The 24905-nt window shown below is 32.9% G+C and overlaps 1 protein-coding gene across 1 annotated transcript; it reads right to left on the reverse strand.

Moving 5' to 3' along the window:
- Window positions 1-433: 433 nt before the first annotated feature.
- LOC136271308 (furin-like protease kpc-1) lies at window positions 434-24041 on the reverse strand. Its single transcript, XM_066071037.1, has 14 exons — window positions 23827-24041; window positions 23165-23263; window positions 7781-7861; window positions 7500-7628; window positions 7329-7396; window positions 6983-7071; window positions 6722-6897; window positions 5517-5720; window positions 4945-5051; window positions 3777-3892; window positions 2553-2676; window positions 2104-2453; window positions 1936-1980; window positions 434-1605 (listed from the first exon to the last, which is right to left on the reverse strand). The coding sequence occupies exons 1-14, from the start codon at window positions 24013-24015 to the stop codon at window positions 1388-1390; spliced, it is 1995 nt and encodes a 664-aa protein (XP_065927109.1). The 5' UTR covers window positions 24016-24041; the 3' UTR covers window positions 434-1387.
- Window positions 24042-24905: the final 864 nt, after the last annotated feature.

The raw sequence follows: 24905 nt of genomic DNA on the forward strand, positions 1-24905 counted from the left end.
GCCACGAAATTTTAACAGGAAAGAGACAATTTGACGAGCTTTTATTCAAGAGGTCCCTCGTTGCTGAACGAAAATTAGGGCCGGAGCTTTGAGCCTTAACGTTAACATTACCGCCGCCGGAAAATGCATTCGTGGACTATACCTATTTTAGAAGCACGAGAAATGATTATAAAACTTCAAAATTTCTGTAAATGACATAATCAGTTTTGTGCTTTATTGAAATATCTAATATCAATTTTTATATGATATGATATGATATTCCTTATTTTCAAATTTGAAATAATGGGGGCAGAAATAAGACCTTATCGAATATAGTTCTTTGTTTGATCAAATACACATGTATATGCATCATGTATCTACGGAACAAAACGATAAGGATATCAAGAAGCAAAATGATATGAAAAAACAATAAGAAAAGCAGTCAACAATTGGACAGATAAAAGTAATGTAATTGCATTTCATTCTCTTGAATTACATGTGTACATACATATCAATTTCTAAAAGTCTGTTATTAAAAACTACATTTGTTGACTATATTTGCATAAAATTTGTTGAACAACATAATAAGCTTCTACAATAATACAAGGTGTAATAAAAACCATTTAAATGAATATACAAATCTTTCAATATGATATCACTATAAATATGATAAAGATTTATGTACAAATGAACTATTTGTTCAGGGCGACAATAACTGGTTCTTAATATTTTTTTCACACAAAGCAAATTGACTAACAGAAGATTGACCATAATTTTCGTTGTTCTTTTTTTTCAGGTTGGGGGTTGGTATTGGGGTTGGGAATGGGGGGATGTGGGGTCAACTTTTGAAATATTCCCTGACCCAAACCATGGGGCAACATTTTTAAATATTATGCAATGATTTTTAACAACTGTTTTTTTTTTATATTTGAAGACAAAAGATATTTCCAGAGCAGTAATACCAAACTTAAGGGTGGAATGTAAAAATTGAGCACTTTTTTTTTTTTTTCTTTCCAAAATCATATAAAGCCGCATCGTAAAAATTGTTAGCTTTTGAGAGAATCTTTAATAAAATTTGGTTGGTAAATAGATATTTTTTATCCACAAAAATAAGATATATTTGATAGTAAAACTACATGCAAGACATGTCAACAAAATATTTTAAGTAAGTATTCAACTCCGTCTGAAAATAAGAATAAAAATATTTTGAGTCGCTACTGAACAGTAAGAATTTCCGGCAGTTACAGCTCGTATTGTTACAATGATCTACGTTGTATATGGAAACAGAAGCTAAAGACCCAATACTTAGCAAAATAAGATATGGGTATTGAATACATGTAGTTTATAATACATCATCATTTAAAATTGGACATAAGAATTGTCGCTATGGACAGAATATTTTCATGTATTAGAACCTTTCAAATCTGCTTGGTTCGGAATTGGATATATCTTTTGGCATCCGATGTAAATTTAATATGTTACTTTGTTTCAATTTGGGCCAATACTTATACAATAACAAAACAGAAACCAAAACTGCAATAATGACAACAATTGTTACAGCAGTGGCAATAGCGGCTGTTGAAGAATTATCATTGATCTTCTGGATGTCAGGATTCTTTGCAATATCTACAAATATATTGATATCTATATTTTCATAAGTTAATCTCTGATCGTTTTTAAATTTTTTTATGGTTACTAGTATGTCTCTGGGCTAGTATTTTTTCTTCAAAGAGGTGATATCAGGTTTGTTCCTTTTATAATGTTGACATTTAAGAAAAAGAATCAGTTATATACCTATTTGCACGATTAGAATAGATAGACTCGCGCAGGCATCTGTGATATTTGCGAGATATTTGGTAAAATTTGTGTTCATAAGAGTCATTAGAGTGGAGCCATGCGGCAACCATGTTTAAAGTATAACGAACAATTAAAAAAATCAAGCAAAAATAATCGCACCTTTTGAGATTCCATAAAAATGAAGTTTCCAGGATATAAGAGTTGCTAAATAAAAAAAAAATGTTACACTTAGCTTAAAGCAAATACAACTAAAACGTTTTTTTAAATGCATTATTTATAAAACTTCTTTTTTACTGTGTTATGTTTTCTTGTATAAAATATGAATACCTGAAACATTGTGAGCAGGCAGACTGTCTTCAGGTTCGTACTTCATTGATAGGTTCCATTTTCCTTGAATGTTTTCTCCCCAGAAATGAACAGATGTATATCTCCAAATCACGATTCCAGATAAATAATGCGTTAACTGAGAGTCCTTTGACCGTGGGGTCATGAGGTAGGACACAGTTCCTGAAGGTGATTCCAAAATCACAGTAATGTCTCCTCTTCTTGATTCATACGAAAAATACACATCTATCTGAACCTTTTCTAGAGAACGTATTGTGCAGTTTTCACCAGTCTCTTTTATTGTACTGGTTAACTCTGAGATTGTTGTGTTAAACACATCCCGCGAATTGTTTCTGTATAACAAAGCGGTAGGAAACTGTACTGATTACAACCTTTAAATATCGCAGTGGTATTTGATTATATTTATATAAAAAAATAAAAGATATGCTTACACGTTTTTGTTAACGTTTTTTGTTTCAGAAGAACAATGTAGTTGTTGGTCTACAGGGGTCCAGGTCTTTGCGAGGGACACCATTGCTTCTGCATCCATCATTCCAAAACCGACAATCTGACTCACTAACATATGACATTTAAAGAAATAAACATGACGGGCTTTTGCACAATATAAACTGCTCGAAATATTCTTTAAAAGAAGTTTTTTTGAATGCATCTTTTCAATTTACTTATACATTAGTCAAAATTTCTAACGCCCTAGCCAAGTGTTCGTATTATACTGTTCGTAATTCCAATTATTTTGACCATAACAATAATCAAATAAAACAAATAAAAAATAACAGCCTTTTATTTTAAAAACTCAATCACAAAATTTCAAGGGCTTTATAAAAAATATCAAGACGGTACAGAAACCCTAAGATATTAAAATCACAACATTAATACCTCATACGTTCCCCAATTGCACTAATAATAACATCTGATAGAAATCCCATGATTTAACTAAAAACCTTAGTGGAATGTTATTTCATTTGTTTATGTAGTCTAGTTCTGCGAAATTCGGATGCTGAGGAGCTTTCTCAATCTTGAATTTATATCGTCCCGCTCATAAAGACCAATGATCTCGTCTAAAATGTACTGTGTTGTTGTCAAGCTGTACTGTGTTAATCGGAAAGGTTAGTTACCCTAATGTAGCAGTAATGTTGACCTGCCGTTACATGACGTTTTGGCCTTCATGGTGAATCTTCAACTCTTCTGATTGCACTGAACTTTTTGTCAAGCCTTAGAATGATTAAGTGGTGTCTGTAAAAAATCTAGCGAACTGTGATGAAAATTATGAATACGAAAAAGTTTTTTTTTGTATATAGAACGTCATTTTTATAGGTCAAAAGTAAATGCTGCAAAAAATGTGATAGGAAAAAAAACAATTGTGAACCGAGCTCAGTTTGGGCCACCACGCCGACTGACCTTGAAGATTCTTGGGCAGACATATCGAACACGCATTCAACGCTTTTCAGCAAAAACGGTCATGGTCGAGTAATTTCTTACTCGATTACAATTTATTGACTGGACATTGTCGGGCATTTCAAAAAGCAGGCGATAGTGACAACGACCTAAATATTGATGTTAAACTTCAGTTTGTAAATAATAAAAAAAAAGTCGGACGTTAGAAATTTTCGCCAATATAAATAACTTTACGGAAAACAACCCAAAAGATAATTTACCATTAAACCCTGCTCCATTCTTTTGCCAAGGTTGTTTCTCAAAACCATCGTCAATGTTGTGTCGTTTACTTGTCTGCACAATCAGATGTTGAACATCTCGCCATGTGAGCGAAGGACTACCACGACAATGTCATTTGTATTCAAAGTAGTGAAAGCAGGACGATTAAAATCTAATCTATTATATTTTTTAATTTCATTTGATTAAAACACTTGTCTTTGCAAATAATTTGGTAAATTATAATGTAAAATTAACAACATTTTGTTTTGATAAATGCATGATGTTAAATAAATGACGCTATTATACTTTCATGGCAAATACTAATATTTAATTGGTTTAGAGGCAGCTTATAATCCGTTTTGTTACCCTGTGCAATACACATGGCAGGCAACAGGTAACACAACGAATTGTTACATGCGCGAAAATTATGCGCGTACGGTTCGTAGTAGAATTCACGCCATTCTTAAAGGAAAAAAATGAAAGAGTAAAGACAGTAAATTTTTCTTTAGAATTAAGACATTCAGTATAATAAATTTAATAGTGCCTGTTTTGGAGGGTAGCAGTTGAAATTGACACCCCTCAAACACTATTGTCCAGGCACGTAGCATCGATTTTGAAAGAGGGCGGGGGGGGGCAGACTGATCCAAAAAATCTTGAAAAGAAAAAAGGAAATTAGGAATTTTCCAAAATCTTCAAAATCCTTATCGGGGAGGGGGGGGGAGTACTTATTAACTTCAATTTCAATCTTATACATGCTCCCAAAAGCGGGAGGGGGCAACTCCATGATAATTCAATTTTTTTAATGTAAATTTTTCAAAGATTTTTTGCCGCGAGAAAAAGTGTGGGTGCCAGCCCCCCCCCCCCCCCCCCCCCTTCGCTTCGCATCGGTTGACAGTGGTTTTATCTGGTGTGACAAGTGTTTTCAACTGTTGCCCTGAGGCTCCCAAAGAGGCACTTATTATATATCATGTATTTATATATAAAAATGATATAGACGTAAATGTAAACATCCGTCCTATTAAAAATTTAAAGCTCTTTTAGACACACATAAAACTCAGAAAAGTTACAAAAACATAACAGGGCATCAATATCACAAAAAACTATGCTTTATGCTGTTTACAAGTAAAAGTCTATTAAAGAATCAGTCGCAAATACCGCAAGTATTATTACTTTGCTTGAAGAGCTAATGCCACAATTGCTGAAGCTTGTGGAGCCGAAAAAGACGTTCCCCGTAGGTTGCTGTTGCTGATACATGTAGAGTTCAGAGATGTGGAAGTCTGTAGGAATAAAAGTTTTTAAAGAAAAAAAAATAAGAATTGGTTAACATGCATCAGATTAATATCTATGTCGTTTGCAAAAATCAATAATTATGAACGCAATATTAAAAATACGACTCTTTTTAACTATTTTTAAGGAACATCCACAACATTTGAAGAAATTTCGCATACAAGTCTTTTTTTTCTTCTTTGATATAAAAGGTTCTTGACTGCTTTCGACTTGAAAGTGACAGGGTTTTAAATTTATCATTATTCCTAAAAACTAAAGTCTTATCTATTAGTGTATAAGTTGTGTTCGAGTTTGGGATCTGTTACCGAATGTGGTACATAGATAGAGACCTGGTTTTGGCGATATAATCATGTTTATAGTTAATGAAAATCGGCTTGTTTTGACGTACCGGCATAAAATGAAAAACTGCAGGGATGTCAGGGACTCATAAGCAGATTAAAGTTTTCTAATATTACCAAATATCGTTCCGATATGCTTGAATATGTTGCAGAGAAAGCTGAAGCGCAAACTTCAGAATAAGGAGCTGCCTTTTGATCAATGCCTATACTCGTTATTGGAATTGTATAAAGATTGCTGACGTAACCATCCGCGTTGCAGTTGTCATCTTTCCCGCCATTGCCTGCAGCAAATACATATACAACACCTTTTCCATTTCGTCCCTGAATTGAATTAAAAAAAACATGATTAATTCTTTAAAAGAAAAGCAGTACCCATTCGTTGACTATTTGTTCTATACCTATTATGAGTTTTCCATATAATCATATTGAACGTTTAATAATAACAACAATCATTAGATTATTATTTTCGGAAGATGGTTTATAAAGTTGAAATAGCTAATATCTTTTAGATGTGCATTTCTTCTCTTTTATATGGTAGTAAAAAAATATGATTTGAAAAAGATCTCAATAATTTCAATGGTGTTAAACAAATCAAAGACTATTTGCAGTAGAGATCTTATCAAATGAAGATCAGTTACGTTTATAATTTTTAATCGTAAAAAGAGAAAATGACATCAACAATAAAAATACAGTCAACATAAATTACATCTTAAATTTACCATATTTCAATAATGTGTTTTATTCCCTAATTGAAATCATTTCCCCGTGCTAAAATTTTGTTCAGATTCACATTTAGTAGATATATAAAACACAAGAAAGTAATATAATCAGTTTCGTAAATACTTAGCGGAATATTGCAAAAATTAATTCTTATTAACTTCAAGTAACTAAAATAAAAAAAAAATAAGTTTTTTTTTTCAAAAATATGAATACATTGAGATCACGAACGGGGTTACGACCCCAGACTTCCATATAGTTACAATCATAATTAAAACATTTCAAGTGTAAAATATTAATGAACTATGGTAATACTTTAGCTACTTTTATACACTGTCATGGTAAATATATATAACGAATGATTAAAATATATATGAAATAAAATCAGAGAAGAGATTTCTTTGGTGATACACTTGGGCAATGGAGGTAGCATGCATTGCGTCGAAAATTAACATAACCCAATTTTTCTGCATTTTAAGCCACCTTCAGACCTGCATGAATCACCCAAACATCATTTCCTTATTTGTTAGTTTAGTTGTAGGTTGATCTGTTTCATAATTGCGTGTATTTAAAGTTATATTGATGTTAAAAAATTCTATACTTACCAATTTTACACCATCAACTAATGCACTCTCGCTAACACGTCCCAAACTATGATAATGCAATTTATCTCGGGGTCCCCAGCTGTTTGAGTATATATCTACCCTACTTAAATGATAACTGAGGGCTTTTGCTTTGGTAATGTCGGTGATTGGTACGTCCGGGCCAATTAATCTTACACCTACAAAGGATTAAGCATAGTTAAATCAAACCATAACTTCACTGGCGTTTTACATTCAAGAGAAATTTGTATTTGGTTCATGTACCTATAATTGTAGAAGCGTGAGCAACTCCAACTATACAAACGTCATTATTTGCTTCTGCTGCAATTAGTCCGGTAACTGATGTACCATGGCTAATTGAGGATAACGTAGACAATTAGCTTAAAACACAATTTCAGCTTTTATTAACACGCCTTCTCTCAATTCTTTCCATATGCTTGTTTTGTTCAATAACAAAATACCTAAAGTTTTATATTTACCTTTTGATGAAGTTTTTAACAATAATTGCCATGATTGAAAATATGAATTTGAAAGGCTATTAATAACTCTAAAATGAAAATAGTTTTTAAGTTATCTTTTATCATAAAAATCAAACTATATGTACATATACCTGTCAGTGATTCTATCTGGAGTGATATTTGAATCTAGATCTATGAAGTCATAACTGTGATAGGTATCCTAAAGAAGAAATAATGATAAAGTATTTTATTTAAGATTTTTAAAAATTTAAGATTTTTTGTAATGTAGTAAGTGATATTTACATCATTTTAATATTTCTTACAATATTTTTTCTGAGGTCTGGATGGTCGACTTGGATGCCATCGTCTAGAACAGCAATGGTAATTCCAGAGCCATTTAATCCGTGTCTCCAAGCCTCCGCTACTCTTGTGTTTGGAAAGACATCTTCGTTCTTTTGATGGATTAAAAAGATATATGCTTTTGTTTGATGAGTTCAAAATAACATAGTTCTCTCATCTTTTAGGTTTCAAAATAGCAGTGATTATCAGATGATTATTTTTTATTTGAACTCAAGATAAGAGAATAAAAATCATATAACAGTACCAAGTTCCACATATTTGACCATTGAGGGTCATTTGTTCTGAGATGATAAATGTGGAAATATTGCCTTTCTAAACTTTTGATCTACAAAAAAAATAACCAATTATTACATGTAACTTTAAGATTTGCTCGGTCTAATCTTTGTTTTAAGAAATGCCTCACATATATTTTATAACCTACGAATGTTAAAATACGGAAAAATCAAATAGCTAAGTAAACCTAAGTATATGCTGAGTCTAAATCGTTTAATTTTGGACTTACAAAAAGTAGAAATTCATGTGCATTGGAAAATCATGTGAATGGTTTTCTCCTTCATTAATATTTATATTCAACCAAAATTGAATTCTATATAGCCTTGCATCTTTACCAATATAGAAACTAAAACAAATAACCAATCACCAAAAAATATTGTACCCTATTTCCGGTTATATTCGCGGTCATCTAATGCTCGCTTTGGCGATTAATTTACATCGCAAATCATTTAATACGCAGAAAATTAATCCAGGACCTCCATTATTGTCTATCAGATACTTTCAAATAGCAAGAATGACAGACGTAACTTAAAAATGTTATACATATTCCATACTTCGGCAAATTTTGTGACATGCACGCGAAAGACCTGTTATTTATGCGGCAACATTTAGAAAAATAACATATCTAATCTATAATATTTTCTCGAAGATTTTTGGGCAATACAAAATATGATAAGTGTACCTAATCCCTTAAATACTCGACAGGAAAGTAAATAGCCTGTTGTTAAGACAATAAGTAGTTTGACTAGATCCGACGGTGATACATCTGATGCCTTTCAGAGTTATGCGAGCTATGTACATGTAAGAAGGCCTGGAAAGTTGCGATTAGGGTAAATGCTTTGTGATTTGGGTGATTTTCCATCGTCCTGATTGTAGCAACGCATTTACGAATCAAGTTATTATTATGGGGTCAACATATAATCTTTCATATGTATTATTCAAAACTTGATTTCTATGGCCATACATGTATAAACTAATGCCTCATACATAAAAATTTCAAATAGTTTTACTTTATACTTGTTCTTTTTCAAATTCATTTTGGGTATTCTGAATCAGTTTTTACAATCTATTTCAAAACTAAGGCAACAGTCGCGTTGTTTAGTATCAACAAAAAAAAAAAGAAGAAGAGAAAAAAAGAACTAGAGCAGAGCTCGTTGCAAAGCAACGAGTAGGTCTTCCTTCGAAGCTGCGTGAGTTGAAATAGAGTGAATACAATTGTCAATGTAATGAAAATAGACTTGTAAAGCCGCGTCATTCGTTATTCCATGCATTGATATAATTTTAATCTTGAAAGATATGTTTTCTTTAACATAAAAGCTGGTAACTTACTTTTCTACATTATCTTTTAAGCGCGTATTTCAACGATTAGTTTGAATCACATGTATTGTATATAATAACAGGCATTGCAGTAGTTTTCCAAGTTAGTTATCCCAAGTCTCCCCTAGATTATACATTTTGGCCGATATAGCGATGCGTTTAGTGACGACACTATTTAAGGTCTTCCGCTGGGATCGGAAGACCTTACTATTATTCTGAAAAATGTTCAGAATTTTTTTTATTTTAGACGCCAACTTTGATCCTTAATATCTCGCTCGTTTGTTCACCGATTGTTTTGAAATTTTCAGGTCTGATAACATGCCGCGCTATGTTGTCGTTGCATATTTTAGTTGATGAAAATCCTCATCCGGTTTTGAGTAATTCCCCTTTTAGTTAAATTTAACAACCTCTTTTGTCCGGTGGGTTTAACAATGACTTGCAGAGTCTCAAAGATGGGCTGGTTTGAAAGCTGATACAGTGAATTTGTGCAAGACATACTTTATTTGTTATTCAAATGCAAATAAAAAGAGTGGTATATATGTTGAAACGAAGGTTAGAAAAAAATGCAAAAAAATCGCATATTTTCCGTTTTAGTTTTCTACCTGATAATAATTTGTTATAAAATGTATTTTTAAAGTTCTTGGTTTTACCGAGACCTCTCATTCGGTATACAGAAAAAGGGGCTGGTCCCTATAATTAGGGTGTTAGAGGCGTCCAAAGTTTTTTTTGTCAATAACTTGTAAAAGAATAACAACTTCTAATGCATTATTGAAGCAAAGTTGTAAAGAAATTAAAACCAAATTCTTCCGTACTATTCAATTTGATGTTTTCGTAATTTATAGTCAGTATTTGCAGAAACAATTGTTGTCAGTTCGGTCCATTTTTGTGGGTGTGTGCACGTGTAGGAGGTTATGAAAGGGCTTCTTGTAATGCACTAACTATTACATGCAGCGCGTAAAGATGATTCCACATAAAATTCCCAAATGTTTTTATTCATATGTACATTTTCATTTCATAAAGATGAACCTCTTTTACCTTATTTTTCTTGTTTGTTCATAACTGTGCACCTTTCTATATACAGATGCATTACGAGACTCAGGTAACCGATCGATAGTACATTCGCTAGCTGTATTCAGGCCTTCGCCCAGACGACAGTGCATGTGCTTGTAGAGCTGGACGTACACATGTTGAACGCCCCACTGTTTTACTGTAACGGAGACATTTTGAATTGTTTCAGTACTGGGAGATGTGTTAATAAAATGGTTCCAATGCATGGTAATTAAACTCAATTACAGATAATATTATCATCATGGAGATGATTTAAAAAGTGAACTTAATATTCGTTTACGATAATATTTGAATCCAAAGCCGCTTATTTTTAGTTATGATTATTAAATATATTATTTATGACTTGCCCCGCGTCTCGTGTTTTTTATTTGCAAAACATCTACAAACGAAAATACCAAACAACCTTCAGCAGCAATTTATAAATCATTTATGACAAAAACAATTCTAAATTCCAAAAATTTATAATTGTACTCGCTTTTTCCCATGGAAAAAAGTTGCATGGAAAATTGTTGGTTCAATGTTCATCAAATACGCTGTAGCCTTAGCAATCGAAAATAATTAACAAACTGTATATTGATAGATTGACACATTAACAAACAGTCAGACCCGCAATGTTTATCTTTTTTAATTAGAATTACAAATTCTATAAAATGTAGAACCAATGACTGAATTCTTTATCGTTTTCCATCTGGGTTATTTTGAATCACGTGTGTACGCTATGTGTACATATGAATTAATAGCCTTATAGATAAACACTTTAAGTGTTTAATTTTTAAAAGAAATTGTGAACATGCAAAGCAATGCACTACCAGGGCAATTAAATTCGAACAATGTATATGGTGAGGGTCGGACTGATACTGGTTCTGCTTGTTTTACAAATAGCGAATGTAAGACAAAGTATTGGGGTGTTTTTTTTAAACAACGATAAGTACTTCTTTCTTAAAAGCTTGCATTACTAAATAAAGTATTTCATTGGAAGCATTATTAGTTACCTTAGCTGCATACATGTAGCTCTCGGTCTGGATCCCGGAAAAATTGACTACCATCCGAAATTTTTCATACAAGGGCTACAGACTTGCACCTAGCATTACTTTTAAAAATACATTTTAGAATTTGCCTCTGTTCATTAATTCATTAAAAGACGCACAGATTCAAGTGGTAATATGTTGTTTGATATGGGATTTATGACGTATATTTATATTGTTTTCATTAAAATTATTTCATTATATCATGTTTGTGGGTGGAATGAAAACAGTTTCACATGTTATATGACACAAAGATTTACAATATTCAAGGTTTTCCCTCATTTTCAAGCAATCATAAGAAGGACTCTCAATTATAAGAAAATAGACGCAAAGTAAACTGCATTCATGGTACATGGTCACGTTGTATGATGTGTCTCAAAAGTTCCTTTTTTGGACTCGTCTACTATAACTGCGAAAAATTAATGAATAAGACATTCTGGCGCGGAGTCTTGTAAATAAAATTTCCATTGGTCAGAATTGATTCTTTCGTCAGGGTCGGGGTAGGTATAAAAACCAATTTAATCGTTCAAAGTTTTGAATTGTCAACAATGATATATCAGATCGAATGTTTTAGAACGATTTATAAATCCATAATACAGTCATTTTTAATCGGTTGACGTGTGAGCATTGTGTATTATAAATTTAAGACAAATGAAATCGTCCAGCAGATAGAGAAAACAAAACCCCATGGCAATTTAGTTCTTCCAGTTAACTTTCCAGACTGCATGTTATAATAAATTAATTATTTTTTTGTTTATAATAATTCAACATCAATAATAAATTAACAATGAATGTACACTCTAGTTCGTTAGTACACAATCTTGTTGCGATGAACCCCCCCCCCCCCCCCCCGTCATGATACCTATTTCTAAATCAGGATTACTCATGTGCTTGCATGTGGCAGAAGACAAGCTGAAACTTAACTATTAAATGAACTATGATTTAGCGATATCATCTCTTTGGAAATGTATTTCTTCTTAGTAAGTACGTGTACATGTAGTAACTGATACATGTAATTGTGAAAACTATAGAGGAGTGCATGCATGATCTGCGCATAATAACTGCGTGATACAATATTTCTTTTTTTCCAATGATAATAAGAAAATATATGTCTGAAGTTGTAGTTTTAGATATACTAAGCCCCCCCCCCCCCCCCCCCCCCCGAATTAGATTTGGAAGATTTTGGAAAATTCAAAAATTCCCTTTTTTTTGTCTTGTCAAGCTTTGTTGGATGAGTTTGCCCCCCCCCCCCCCCCTTACACACACACACACATACACACATTCAAAAACGATACTACATGCCTAGAAATTACTCATTTTCTTTATTCCCCTTTTTAATAAACAAAACAAACCAACAAACAAAACTGATCCAGATAATTATAATTACATGTATCATAACTTAACCTCAAAAACAAACTTCACATTCATCCTTCACCCACAATATTGCCTTTTCGATATTTGTCATCGTTTTAGATCCGTGTAACAATCTATTAAGTAGGTGCTTGCACGACAAAGAACCCCTCGCTGATCTACGTTTTCATTAACGCATATAAAGAAAAAATATATTTTGATTTATTCTTGAATTCCTTTTGATGTAAAAAAAGAGAAGAAATTATTAGTTATCAGTCTCTGTTTATGCCTGTTTGTTAGCGGTTAATCTAAGTTCATTTTGTATATCCTTTTGTAATTAAAAAAATTCGATGTAAATCTTTTTTCCATGCAATATTTCGGATAAAGCAATGAAGAGTTGCTTCTTGAAATTCTATAAGACCATAAAATTGTAAAATGCTAGCGCTGAAAATTGTGCCCGATTTCTTCTTTTTTTTAAGGTAAACCTTTATTGATTAAAAAAAACCTGATTTTTTGAGACAAAACAAATTGACATAATCAATAAGAGTTTGACAATCTCTAACTGCAGGTCTGTAGCTCTTAGTTTGAAAAGGAATCGGATGGACGACCTAGGACCCAGATCGTTCATCCGAATTTTTTGAATATTGCCATTTCTTTTGAACGCGGACGCAATACTCACTGAGACTAAAAGGTTCGTATCTTAAGTTTTAACTGCTTTGACAGGTAATATTGACATTCCGATAATTTTGAAAATGAATAATTAAATAAAAATGGTTAAAATTACAGTAAAATTACCGGCATCGGTCTTCTCCATGCGCGGATCTAGATGGGAAGGGGAAGGGTTCGAGACCCCCCCCCCCCCCCGGCAAAATTTCTTTCAATTACGTGTGCATTATAAACTTACCAAAAATATGCCTCGGACATCCCTTGGCAAACTCATATAACCTTAAGACCCTCAACCCCCACCTCGGAAAAATTTTCTGATCCGTGCATGCTCCCCCTCCTCGAAAAACAAAATTATTCTTCAAAACTCCCTGTAAAATTTCCAGGGTCTCCGCATATATACTAAAATATTCATTGGTGCTTGCGTTCGATAAAAATGTGTGTAAAATGTTTGCCAATGCTCTTTACATCTTCATACCGGCCATAACCACAGTCCCACTGTGTGAATAAAATACGGCGAATCAAACTATAGACAACGTGTTAAGATCTGTATTTGCTTATAAACATGTAGTAAAGTACTTCGTTTCTTTTACTCAGTGTTTATACATCTAATATGGTACCATGGTCAGCTATCAATTTTTTGTATCACGTCACAAGTATGACGCAGCTACGACGGAAGACCTAATCATTTCTTGCAACAAACTCGTCTATAGATGATGTTACAGTTTAACAGGTCGAATCACGGGTTGCAGCTTATTAATGAAGCGTTTTATTGTCCGATTTGATGTCCTGCCCAATCTTACGCGATATTGATATTTCATTCCCTAATGCGAGCTATGACGTTTACTTTGTATCAAGAGTGCAAAAATTAATCAAATCGCCGCAAATTTGACCAAGGGTTGTTCTTTCAATAATCACTTTTTGTGTTTTATGGTGTAAAGATGGATGTTTTAAACAGGTTCCCAAATTTGTTTATCAGCATCGTGCTTTAAAGATTAAATTCAATCATTCTTTACAATAACGCATCAATTTAATTTGTGGCATTATTTATTTTGTGGAGCTTAAATCAAAGAATTCACAATAGGTATTACAGAAATTACATTTTATAGAACATAAATCGATCAATGGCACATTTTATTTTACAACTGACATGTGCCTTCAAACATACTAGTACACAACATTTTTATTTTGTAACTCAGTCTGTAGGAACATTAAATTACCTCAAAATTCATCAATTACTATTAATGTTGACGCTTTATTTTCCGAAGACTCTCTAAAACACGCTAACCGATGAAGGAGTGTTAAATTCACCATCAGATCGAGGTGCCATTTTACAGTTTTATACTTTTTTATTTTACGTAGCTGGTGACGATTTTTTTTTTAAAATAAACTAAATAAGGTCATTCGATGAACAAAGAACAATTTGTGTTAGATTAAACTATAATTTTTAATGTTTTCCCCCATTAACATTGTTTACACATGTACGTTAACATCGCCCTGTTTGTTCTCAAATGCCTTCAATTTGTAACTAGCAAATTCAATTCTATTATAAGTTTTCTTTTCCTGGCGTTTGTTTCTACGTGATATGTATTTAATAAATGGGAGGATTTATAAAAAAATACGCGAACCATAATGTTTGCTCCAAATCGCAAGTGTAATACACACCAATTATAGATATCATTACTCAACGCAATGCTGTATCGGGCCGCAACGTATACTTTCAAGCGATATTTACGAATAGGTATACCTCCATGGGAAAGCAGAATCTCAAAACTTGTTTTTTTAGAGAGCACAATTTAAATCAACCCAACAAAAACGAAGCAAAGACTTTCTATACATAAATTTTGTCATCTCGATTCATCGAAAAACACAACTATCATAATAACATTCCACTTAACAGGCCAAAGAACCGATTTCTCTTGTGGATATTTATTTGTAAGTTGTAACAACATTGGTCGCAATTCAAAAAATCAGTATAACCAATGGAAACTGGATACCCGATTATCTCTCATTTCGCAAAATATTGTTTTTTAGCTTATTAGCTTCTCTGTGAAATATTTATTGAAATAGCCTCATGGTAGCTATAATAAATTGGTATCGGCTTTGCTTGAATTTCTGCTCGATGTAGTTTTGAATACACACGGTCAATAAGTGTAGCATTTTCTATAGTTGGGAAATCTACAGACTGGTGATACCCATATTGTTCCATAAGTATGAGAACTGAAACATCCGATGCAAATAAATTTTCTTTAAAGTCTCCCATAACAACCTTGTCGTCTGTTTTGTTGTCTAACTCCTGTAAAAGCATTTCTAAATTCATTCGAAATTTCTGGGAGATGTAAACGTTTGTTCTGTAAAGAACAATATAGATAATATGATTCATTGGGTCTTCCTCAATGTTTTTTACAGGAAGCTGTTTTCTTATAATATTGCAGGTATTTTTAATATATATTACTATGCCACCGCCTTTTGATGTTATTAACTTTTTGTAAATGTCATCCACGTCGTCATAGGCTTGATATCTTGTAAGCTGGTCAAATTTGAAAGGACTATGTGCGGTATGGTCAACTATCTGCCCCCGATTTCAACCAATTTTTAAATAGTATCGTATAAAAATAAAATCTTCACAAATCATTGTATAGAGGATGCCTATAACTTTAATAATGATTTTAGTCATCATTGCTCATTCGCTGTGTATCTATGACGTCACCTAAATGGCCCAATTCCCGCAAATTTGCAAACAAATGAAAATATTCTCATTTTTGCTCTATATTTTGCATTCGGAAGTATAGAGCGCAGGTCTGCTCAAGTGCGATTTTAACATATACTTTTCTTCAGATAGTTATACACATTATACTAAAATATGGTACTTGAGCAAGCCTGCGTTCGATGTTTCCCAGTCGAAAAACCATCGGAAAACACCCATATTTTGCTACAAAACATCAATTTATCAAAATAATGCAATATTCATGACGTCATTTCTACATTATGACGTCACTGTGGTGATAACCTTTTACACCTTTATTTCCAATATGATTTTAACTATCTTTCACCTTATTTTAAAGCTCTTTCTAAAACTTCGATTTTGGGGGGCAAAAATTGCATAAAACCGCACTTAGTCCTTTGAAATTGAAATTTTTCTATATAGAATTTTTCTATGCCGTCAAAATTTGACAACCATGTCTCGATCAAGCATACATGTATCATATCTGCATTTAAAATTCTGAAATCGTGTACCATCTCATCGAAATGCATGCGTAGGCTTTTAACATTGTGAAGAACAATAGTTCTGTCCACTGTGTGATCCCTTGTACAATCATTGTCTCTGAAGAGATGCAGCTTTTTAGACATTAGTACATTATCACTGGAAACTGATATACTTAAACCTAGCACAGATGTTACCCTACTTAGAGCAACATATGCCTGACCAGGAGAAAAAACTCTGTTTAAATCAACAACTATTTCAGATGTTGTAAGTCCTTGCACTTTTTGTGCAGTACAAGCCCATGCTAATCGAATGGGAAACTGATGTCTGATGAAAGTTTTATTTGTTGCTCTTCAGTTCTATGAATCTACAAACTACAAAACTTTCATCTTCTCTTATTCCGCTTTTTTGCAAACAATTTGGTCGTCAAACAAGACATTGATTGATTTAAGGTCTCCATTTGATTCTTTTTTATAAATTCAGTGATTGTTCCAATAACCCCATTTACAAGTCCATCTGATACATCAATATTTCAAATTAACATGACTCTTGCATTAACAGATACATATAATACTAGAAAGCTGGACAAACCATCTCTATTGTGTCGTACAAACGGTTTTTACCTGAAAGACATTTTCCCACATGTTTTGTCCCTTTCAAAATCTTTTGCCAATATTTCTCGTAAATCTGTGCAAGAACCCTTAATCATCTTTAAATTAAGTTCATTGAACTCATCGTTTGCTGCAAACACTTGTAAAGCATTTTCATTTCCCACTCGAATACATCGTTTCAGCATATGCAAAACGTGTTCTCCTAATTCCTGGTTTAAAGTTCTAGTACGTATCGAATTGAAGTTGTTTGCAAAGGCTAGATCTTCTCTTTGACGCATTATTTCATCTAATTCTACAAGTTTGAAATACTCAATCCAAATGTCACAAGGATAGGTAGCATTTTCTTTGTATAATCTTTCAGCTTTACTTTGCTTCACATGTGGCAGTTAATAAAAGTCCCCAACGGCAGGAACTGATACACCACGAAAAGGACACTTATTTCTTTTAATTTGTATCAGCCTTTCATGTATATAATACAAAAGTTTCTTGTAAACCATAAATACTTCATCTATGACAAGTATTTGCAAATTTTCCAACTTAGCACATAGTGGACTTAAACTTTGCTCTCTCAGTGGTTCATATGGAATCGGCATGTACTTGTTCAAGGAGAACGCATGGTGGATTGTGCAACCATCTATATTGAATGCAGCTGTTCCTGTAAATACTGTCAACAATAATGTAGTTTCTACAATTTGTTTCACATGCACTAATTTGTTTGATCCTTCTAAACAAACATATTTGGAAAAGGTTCACAAACGAGTCTTTGTTGATAGTGATCAACAATGGTCGTCATCCAAATGTCATCTTCATCGTACTGGTTCTCTGAATCACTGTCTTTCATTTCAGGGATCTGTGTTTTGTTTTAAATCAATACAGAGAGAGGTTTGCTCAACCTTGTCGGGCTTTTTCCTACTGGAACGAATACCACTTTTCTCGAGCATTCTCTCATTCTTTGATTGCAAATTCGAAAAACAGCCTCCTGAGCACGCACTGAACTCCCGATTAGATAAATATGCCGATCCAATTGTTTTCATAGTTTTCCTTGCATTCATGTTTCCTTCAGAAGCCTCTATCTTTGTCTGTTACAATAGCATGCCCATTTCTCTCTCAGCTTTTGATATATAGGAGACTACATAGACAATACAACTGAAAGGATCAAGAACAAACTATATGTCCATATTGGCATCCCAGCATGTAAGTAAATATAGTTATACTGATTAATCCACTGTTCTTTGGGGTTCCTCTTAAGGACAATAGTTTGTATCGCCGTCATCAACTGAAACGCTTCTTCATAGAGCTCTTGTGTGATTTTAGGATCTTTGAAAATGTCTGTTGTTGTTTTATCAACATCAAAATCATCGGCTTGAATTTTTTCCCAAAAATTCTGTAAAACATTCCTTGCCTCTAATCTTTGTAGCTTTATTTCATCATCTGCAACTTCGACTTCAGCTTTTGATGTTTCCTCAGTTGGTGATGAAATGAATGTTTTGCTTGATGGCGTTCTGGGGAAATTAAATTGACATTCTTTCCCACCTTTTCTACACGACTTAAAATGGTTTTTACTGTGTTGCTGGACTTGGAGAACCGCATTGTGCAACTTTAAATCTTCCTCTTCGCTTGGAATGGAGCATGTTATATATTTTTATAATGAAATCACACACTGTCTGCTTTCCGTCTTGCACTAAATTTGGGGCGTTTTGAACCCAGAACATACAATGCACATGTGGTGAACCCCTTTTCTAAAATTCTACTCGGTAAAAGTAGTCATGAATTTTTCCAGTAGGTTCTGCTGGCCTAATTTATAAGAGGTGTGCTGTATTGTTTTCCATTAAGGAGGCTCGATGGTAGACAAAATAACCATCAGATCTGTGTAAAATTTTAAGATATGATTTGTTTAGCTATTAACTATTATTTCGTAAAGAAAAAATCTGTATTAACTAATCAATACTGTCTAAAGATGGCCACAACCATCGAGTTGTCTTAGAGTGTTACATATCTTTTGAGATTAAAAAGAAAACAACCACCACTTTGCAACAGTTTTCATTTAATTAAGTACCGAATAAGAAATAAATGATAGGTATAGTATTTTAACATGTAAAAAACTGATAATTATAGATCATAAAATCTCAAATCGATTATCGTAAATCGACAACCTTTCCAACTGATTGAAAAATCAGTTATCATGATAACAGTAGCAACTACCCCAGCTGCTAGGTTAAAGGAAAAACAATGAACAAATTAATATTAAATTAATATTTAGCTATGTGGCTTCGTTGACCTTCATTGCTTGAATTATTTATATACCTGAAGTGGTTTTATTTAGCTACTCAATCATACCTTTTTCCAAAATGGCATACTAGAAATTACATTCAGTTGCAGCAATAATTTTAAAACTTTGGAATGTTACAAGAGGCCAATAGGCCTAAAAGGCCACCTGAGTACCATAGCCCATATGCAAACTTGTCGAGGAGTCTCATATATGCATTTAATTAAGTTTCAAGTTGAAAAATTATGATATAGTAATAATAACCACCTATTTCAAAAAGGATTCTGAAACCTATAATTCTAATTTATGAATAACTTACAGATCATAATAGAGTACATTACCTGATACTCAAAAATGTGCAATACTCTGATAGAAAATAATGTTCCCATATTTGTCGACTTCAAATAAGTTTAATGTGTATATGTTTTCATAGATAAACTAAAACAAAATGGCTGGTATCCATGTTTTATCTAAAACAACCACCACTCCCCCATCCCCAGGGGCAGACAGATACTCTCAGAGTTTTTAAGAACCAGAAAATTCTATCAGTCATTCGGACTGATGACTGAGCATGTTCTACCAGTCCGGAGCAAATTTTATCAGTCCAATTAAAACAGATATTTATGTTACAGTATTTTTTAGTGTTATGTAATTACTTTAAAAAATATGAAGAGCTTTAATAACCAAAAAAACCTCTAAAATCTATAATTTAGAATTAATTTACATAAATAATTCTAAAATATGCAATCTTTAATTTATTTCTGTTCTGTTTCTATTGATGACAATTTATATTATTCTTTCCTCGGACCTGTAATATATGAAATGTTATCGGTCAATTCGATTTTCTATCGGTTTTCCGGTAGGACCGGTAGTTTTCGGAAACTCTGAACTCTCCCTGTAGGCATTTTTCAAAAACAACTATTGAGAGCTTTTCTTGTGATACACACTTCTCTTGTTCCATCTTTGAAGATGTTGTCAACATCTACATTTATACCAAAATCATTTTGCATGTACTGCTTATCAGTGATTTTGGTCGGCCAATTACTACTTTACTATTAACAAGTCTATTTGTTTATTTAGAAAGTTTACAAACTGTTTTTGTTTCAAATGATAATCTTAATTACATTACAATCAATGAATAATCACTCAATAGGACAAACACAGGAAGATAACTCCATTATATATGAAGAAGCAAGTGAAGATCACTCCATTTACTGTAATACATGCATACAGGTGTGTGAAAGTAGAGAAAATAATTGTTAAACAATACATGCATTAACACTTTACATCAATTTTGGACCCGCCCTAGAGTAAACAATTTTTTTATATTTTAAAATTTACATTTTTAGTAGAGGACTTCCTGGTTAACATACCGGTAATTATGAAGTCATTTTTTCTTAAAGATTTGTGAGAGTAGAGGAGACGATTTTAAAACATTATATGCATTAACAATAAATAGCCATATTGCCCCCCTCCCCTTTATGGCCTAAACCCCTGAGCCAAGGTTTCACAATTTAGGTAGAGGAGTTTGTGGTAATCATAACCGTGCATTCATTTTGTTCCCACATGTGTGAGTATGAAGAAGATTTTCTGAGATTAAATGCATGTTTACTATATGGTTATACATTTCCATGTATTGGCCCTGCACTAGAGCCTAAACCCCTGACCAAGGGGTCGTGAATTTCACAATTAAGGTAGAGAACTCCATGGACATCATTGCCATGAATTAAGTGTTTCTTAAATATATATGGGAATAGAGAAGAATATTTCTTAAGAGTTAATACATTTATTCTACATATATATGGCCATATTTGTCCCGCCCTAGAGCCTGAACCCCTGACAAGGGGTCATGAATTCCACAATTTTGGTAGAGGGCTTCATGGACATCATAACCATGCATTCAGTTTTTCCCTCATATGTGAAGTAGTAGAAAATAAGATAGTTGGCTCTTTTTTTGTTGCATATTTGGCCCCACCTGTGGTGCCCTGGGGGTAGTAGAGCCATGAATTGCACAATTTAGATTCGTCTTACCATAGAGAGTGATGATTCGGTAAATTGCTTAAAATAGGGGAAATAGGCTGGGTGTTGAGCTGCTGACAAAATTTAAGCTTTAGTAAACCCAACATAGCCTTAGAAAAATTTACATCATATCCTGGCAGGATAAACCCTGCATACAAGATTACGGACTAAACAACTTAATCTTTTTTCAAAACGGACAAAAACGAAAAAAAAATGTGAAATATCGGAGAATATCTATCTATATATATATATAGAGAGAGAGAGAGAGAGAGAGAGAGAGAGAGAGAGAGAGAGAGAGAGAAAGAGAGAGAGAGAGAGAGAGAGTTTTATTGAACGTTGTTCTAATTTATAGCATAGAATATATTAAATTATGTCAATACAATTTAAAGAATTATCTTTAACATGTGGTTGGTTAACTGACCGATCATCGATCACGGTGCAGTTCATAGCATGGCAAGTAAAGAAGCAGCATACGGACTTATTATCATTAAAAAACAACAACAACAACAAAACAAAAAACCGATGAAATGAATTTGTGATGACCAAAAATCTATTTCTCTAAAATATCATAGCATTTGCCTGTCATTGCACACGTAAAACTTGTAGGTCAAATGTAAAATATTTGTGTCATTAACGGATCCACGCTCGGTGACTCTCACTACATGTAAGGGATGAGTTATGAAACCATACACACAAAGCTTACGTGAAGGAATGCTTTAGAATGCAATTGCAGAAATGACAATAGTTTTCATTTATACCATGTGCCTAAATATTAGAAGTGGTGGAGATGAAAAGATTAAATTAAATCCCACTTCATGCTTTTTAAAGTTTGTTTTCATATATGAACTTTTAAATTAACAAATATGTATAAACGTGTTAAAAAATTGGACACAATAAAAGCATTTCTCTGATAATGTGTAGCATTCCAACTAGTCAGAATCAACGTTTATGCGTCTTGTTTTTTTTTTTACTTTTAAGCACAAGCAGGTACCGTTTATTTGCCAGATTGCCACGAGTACTGGTCTACACGAATTACTTTTTACCCTCTTATTATGCAATACCCGAACACAAAAACAGTTTTATGAGATTAATAAGATCACAAATTACATTTTTTCTAGCGGTACCCCTTTTGAAAAATTTACCATTTTAGAGTTATAAAGCAAAGGATTTTAAGGGATCTAGATCACTAATTTAAGGGGCCAGCCCCTTTTTCATAATACCGAATGAAAACCCGTGGTATTTTGCACAACTTTTGTTTTATATGTATTTAGGAAATATTTAGGACTAAAAATTTATAGAGGAAAAACATGAGCAAAATTTAACATTTTTTAAAACAAAAATTTCGTTTTCAGTTTGTTAATAGAATAAGTATGTTGATAAAACTGGGAGGACAACGTTAAAGTGCCTACTTTGAAGATTTGTAATTTAAAACTTCTTTCTACCGACCATCTCGGAGCCTTTTTAGGTACACAAGACCCATTAAAATAATTTTTAAAGGGAAATTTCTCGAAACAGGAAGTACCGATCGCACAAATCTTTTAGTCATAGTTAGCTATTGACATTTCCAATGTACCCTGTTAATTTGAATTAAATCGGATAACAAACAAGCGAGATGGTAAGGTTTAAAGAAACGTCTAAAAGAAAAAGAAGAAAGATTATAATCAGCCTAAAGATATTTCTAAAAAACAGTTTTTAGTTTGTTATTTTGACACACTGTGCATTGCCTTTACACAGTAAATAAAAAAAACAGAGTAAAGGCAATGATAAGAATTTTGAAATTTATATTATAGCTAAGGACCTTTTTATATCTAATCTCATATTAAAAAATTACCCGATAAAATCTCCTCGCAGAGTCTTGCAGTCTCTTTTCTCCACCAAATTTTCTTATTTTCCATTCCTTGCATTTGATATGGAAATATTTGCTTGTTATCTAAAACGGAACATTAATAAATAATATGTTGACTTTTAGGTTTAATCTCCTGCAGGAAATAAGATCAACATTGATACATGGGTAAAATATTTCCTTGCTAGTTATTGGTTTGGTTAGAAAAGAATACACCCTTCAGTTTTATTAAATAGCAACACATGAACACAAATCTATGAGATAGTATACTAAAGATCATTTCAGTTTATTGCCAATTTTGTTTTCTTAAATAAATGTGAGTCAACTTTTCAGAATATTACAGAGAAGATGCGGAAACAAATTATAAACAAATTAAAGAGTCTTTATGCTAATTCCATTCTGTTACAAGATGAACATGTGATGAAACATATTTCCATATTCTTAATAGGATCCAAATATGTAATGAAGATCAACATTGTGTTTATTTTGCAGATTTGATATAGTCATATTCAAATAACTTTATATCGATTTTGATCTTTGACTTCGACTAAGCATACTTTTATGTGAAGAAAAACACAATCATCATGCATATGTTTAAAAAATATATGTGCTAGTGTGGTATATATAAATGCAGTCGATAATGAAAGTACCTTTCCAAGAAATGAGCATCCATATCTTTTACAAAAGTCCACCACTGTTGATGCCGTGTCTGACTCAACTGCAAACTCTACTACATCAATGTCTTGGTGAAGTTGAGATGTTGAAATCCTTGCTGCCGATTTCTGTACAACTGCAAATAAAGCATAACCCCAAATCAACGTAAACATTAAGACACCCATGTTGTTATCAGTTGTACCCGTGCACACTTATACAATAAGGAAGTTAAAAAATAAAGAGAAATAACTAAAAACCAGTCATCCAGGGTGAAAAAGGACGATAACCCTTTAAATACGATGTTCTTTTTATTGTGTTGCACGGACAAAATATTACTGTATACAGGGTTATTTGCACCTCGTGTAACTTATGCCCTTCTAACCTTGAAAATTCGCTCAGACACAGTTGTGTTGGAAGAAAGATCATTTGAAACGGAAAAAAATCGCACAGTATTGAATTCACTCGCTGACAACGAGAGCGAAAGGAGCAAAAATAAAACGGGGTCAAACAGTTACCTTAATATAGTATTGTTTTCAATAAATATAATTGTTAAATTCGATAAAACAATGCTAGAAAACTGAGGTTTTCAGTCAATTTTCTTTTCTATCGGCAATGCAAGCGCCTTTTTAAACATTAGTTGATAATGGTTAATTATATACTATCTAATAATAGATCTTTCTGTCCCTAAAATACCAATGGCTTTAGTTACAAGAAAAAAAGGAATTGTGGGTAGAGAAGTGCACCCACTTGCTAGTGAAAGACGACTAATCTATAGGTCCGCTCAAAGAGACTGGTAATTTATGAAGCTATTAAGTATCGGTGTGATGCTAGCGATTCTTAACAAGTGATCCAGTTGCTTATATCTTCAACGAAGAATTATCTACAACGTTATTTTTAATCATACAGAAGAATAGGGATTTCACGTTATGAGCCTCCTAATCAAAATGATACAGCAAAGGATTATTCAAATGCTAGAAATACTTAACTTGTTTCTTTTCTGTTTGTCATTTTGTAGAAATATACTAGTATATCATTATATTTCCCTAATCAATGACATTGTGTAAAAAGGTACGTA

The sequence above is a fragment of the Magallana gigas genome, chromosome 9 (genome assembly GCF_963853765.1).
Source record: "Magallana gigas chromosome 9, xbMagGiga1.1, whole genome shotgun sequence".
Classification (NCBI taxonomy): Eukaryota; Metazoa; Mollusca; class Bivalvia; order Ostreida; family Ostreidae; genus Magallana; species Magallana gigas.

What these genes read in the sequence shown, in the direction of transcription:
- LOC136271308 (XM_066071037.1), bottom strand. Translation starts at nt 24,015, where the DNA reads ATGGGTGTCTTAATGTTTACGTTGATTTGGGGTTATGCTTTATTTGCA. An exon ending in GGTCAAATATGTGGAACTTG is followed by an intron (nt 7,629 to 7,780) that starts GTACTGTTATAT and finishes ATCCATCAAAAG; the next exon opens with AACGAAGATGTCTTTCCAAA. An exon ending in CCAGATAGAATCACTGACAG is followed by an intron (nt 7,072 to 7,328) that starts GTATATGTACAT and finishes ATCCTCAATTAG; the next exon opens with CCATGGTACATCAGTTACCG.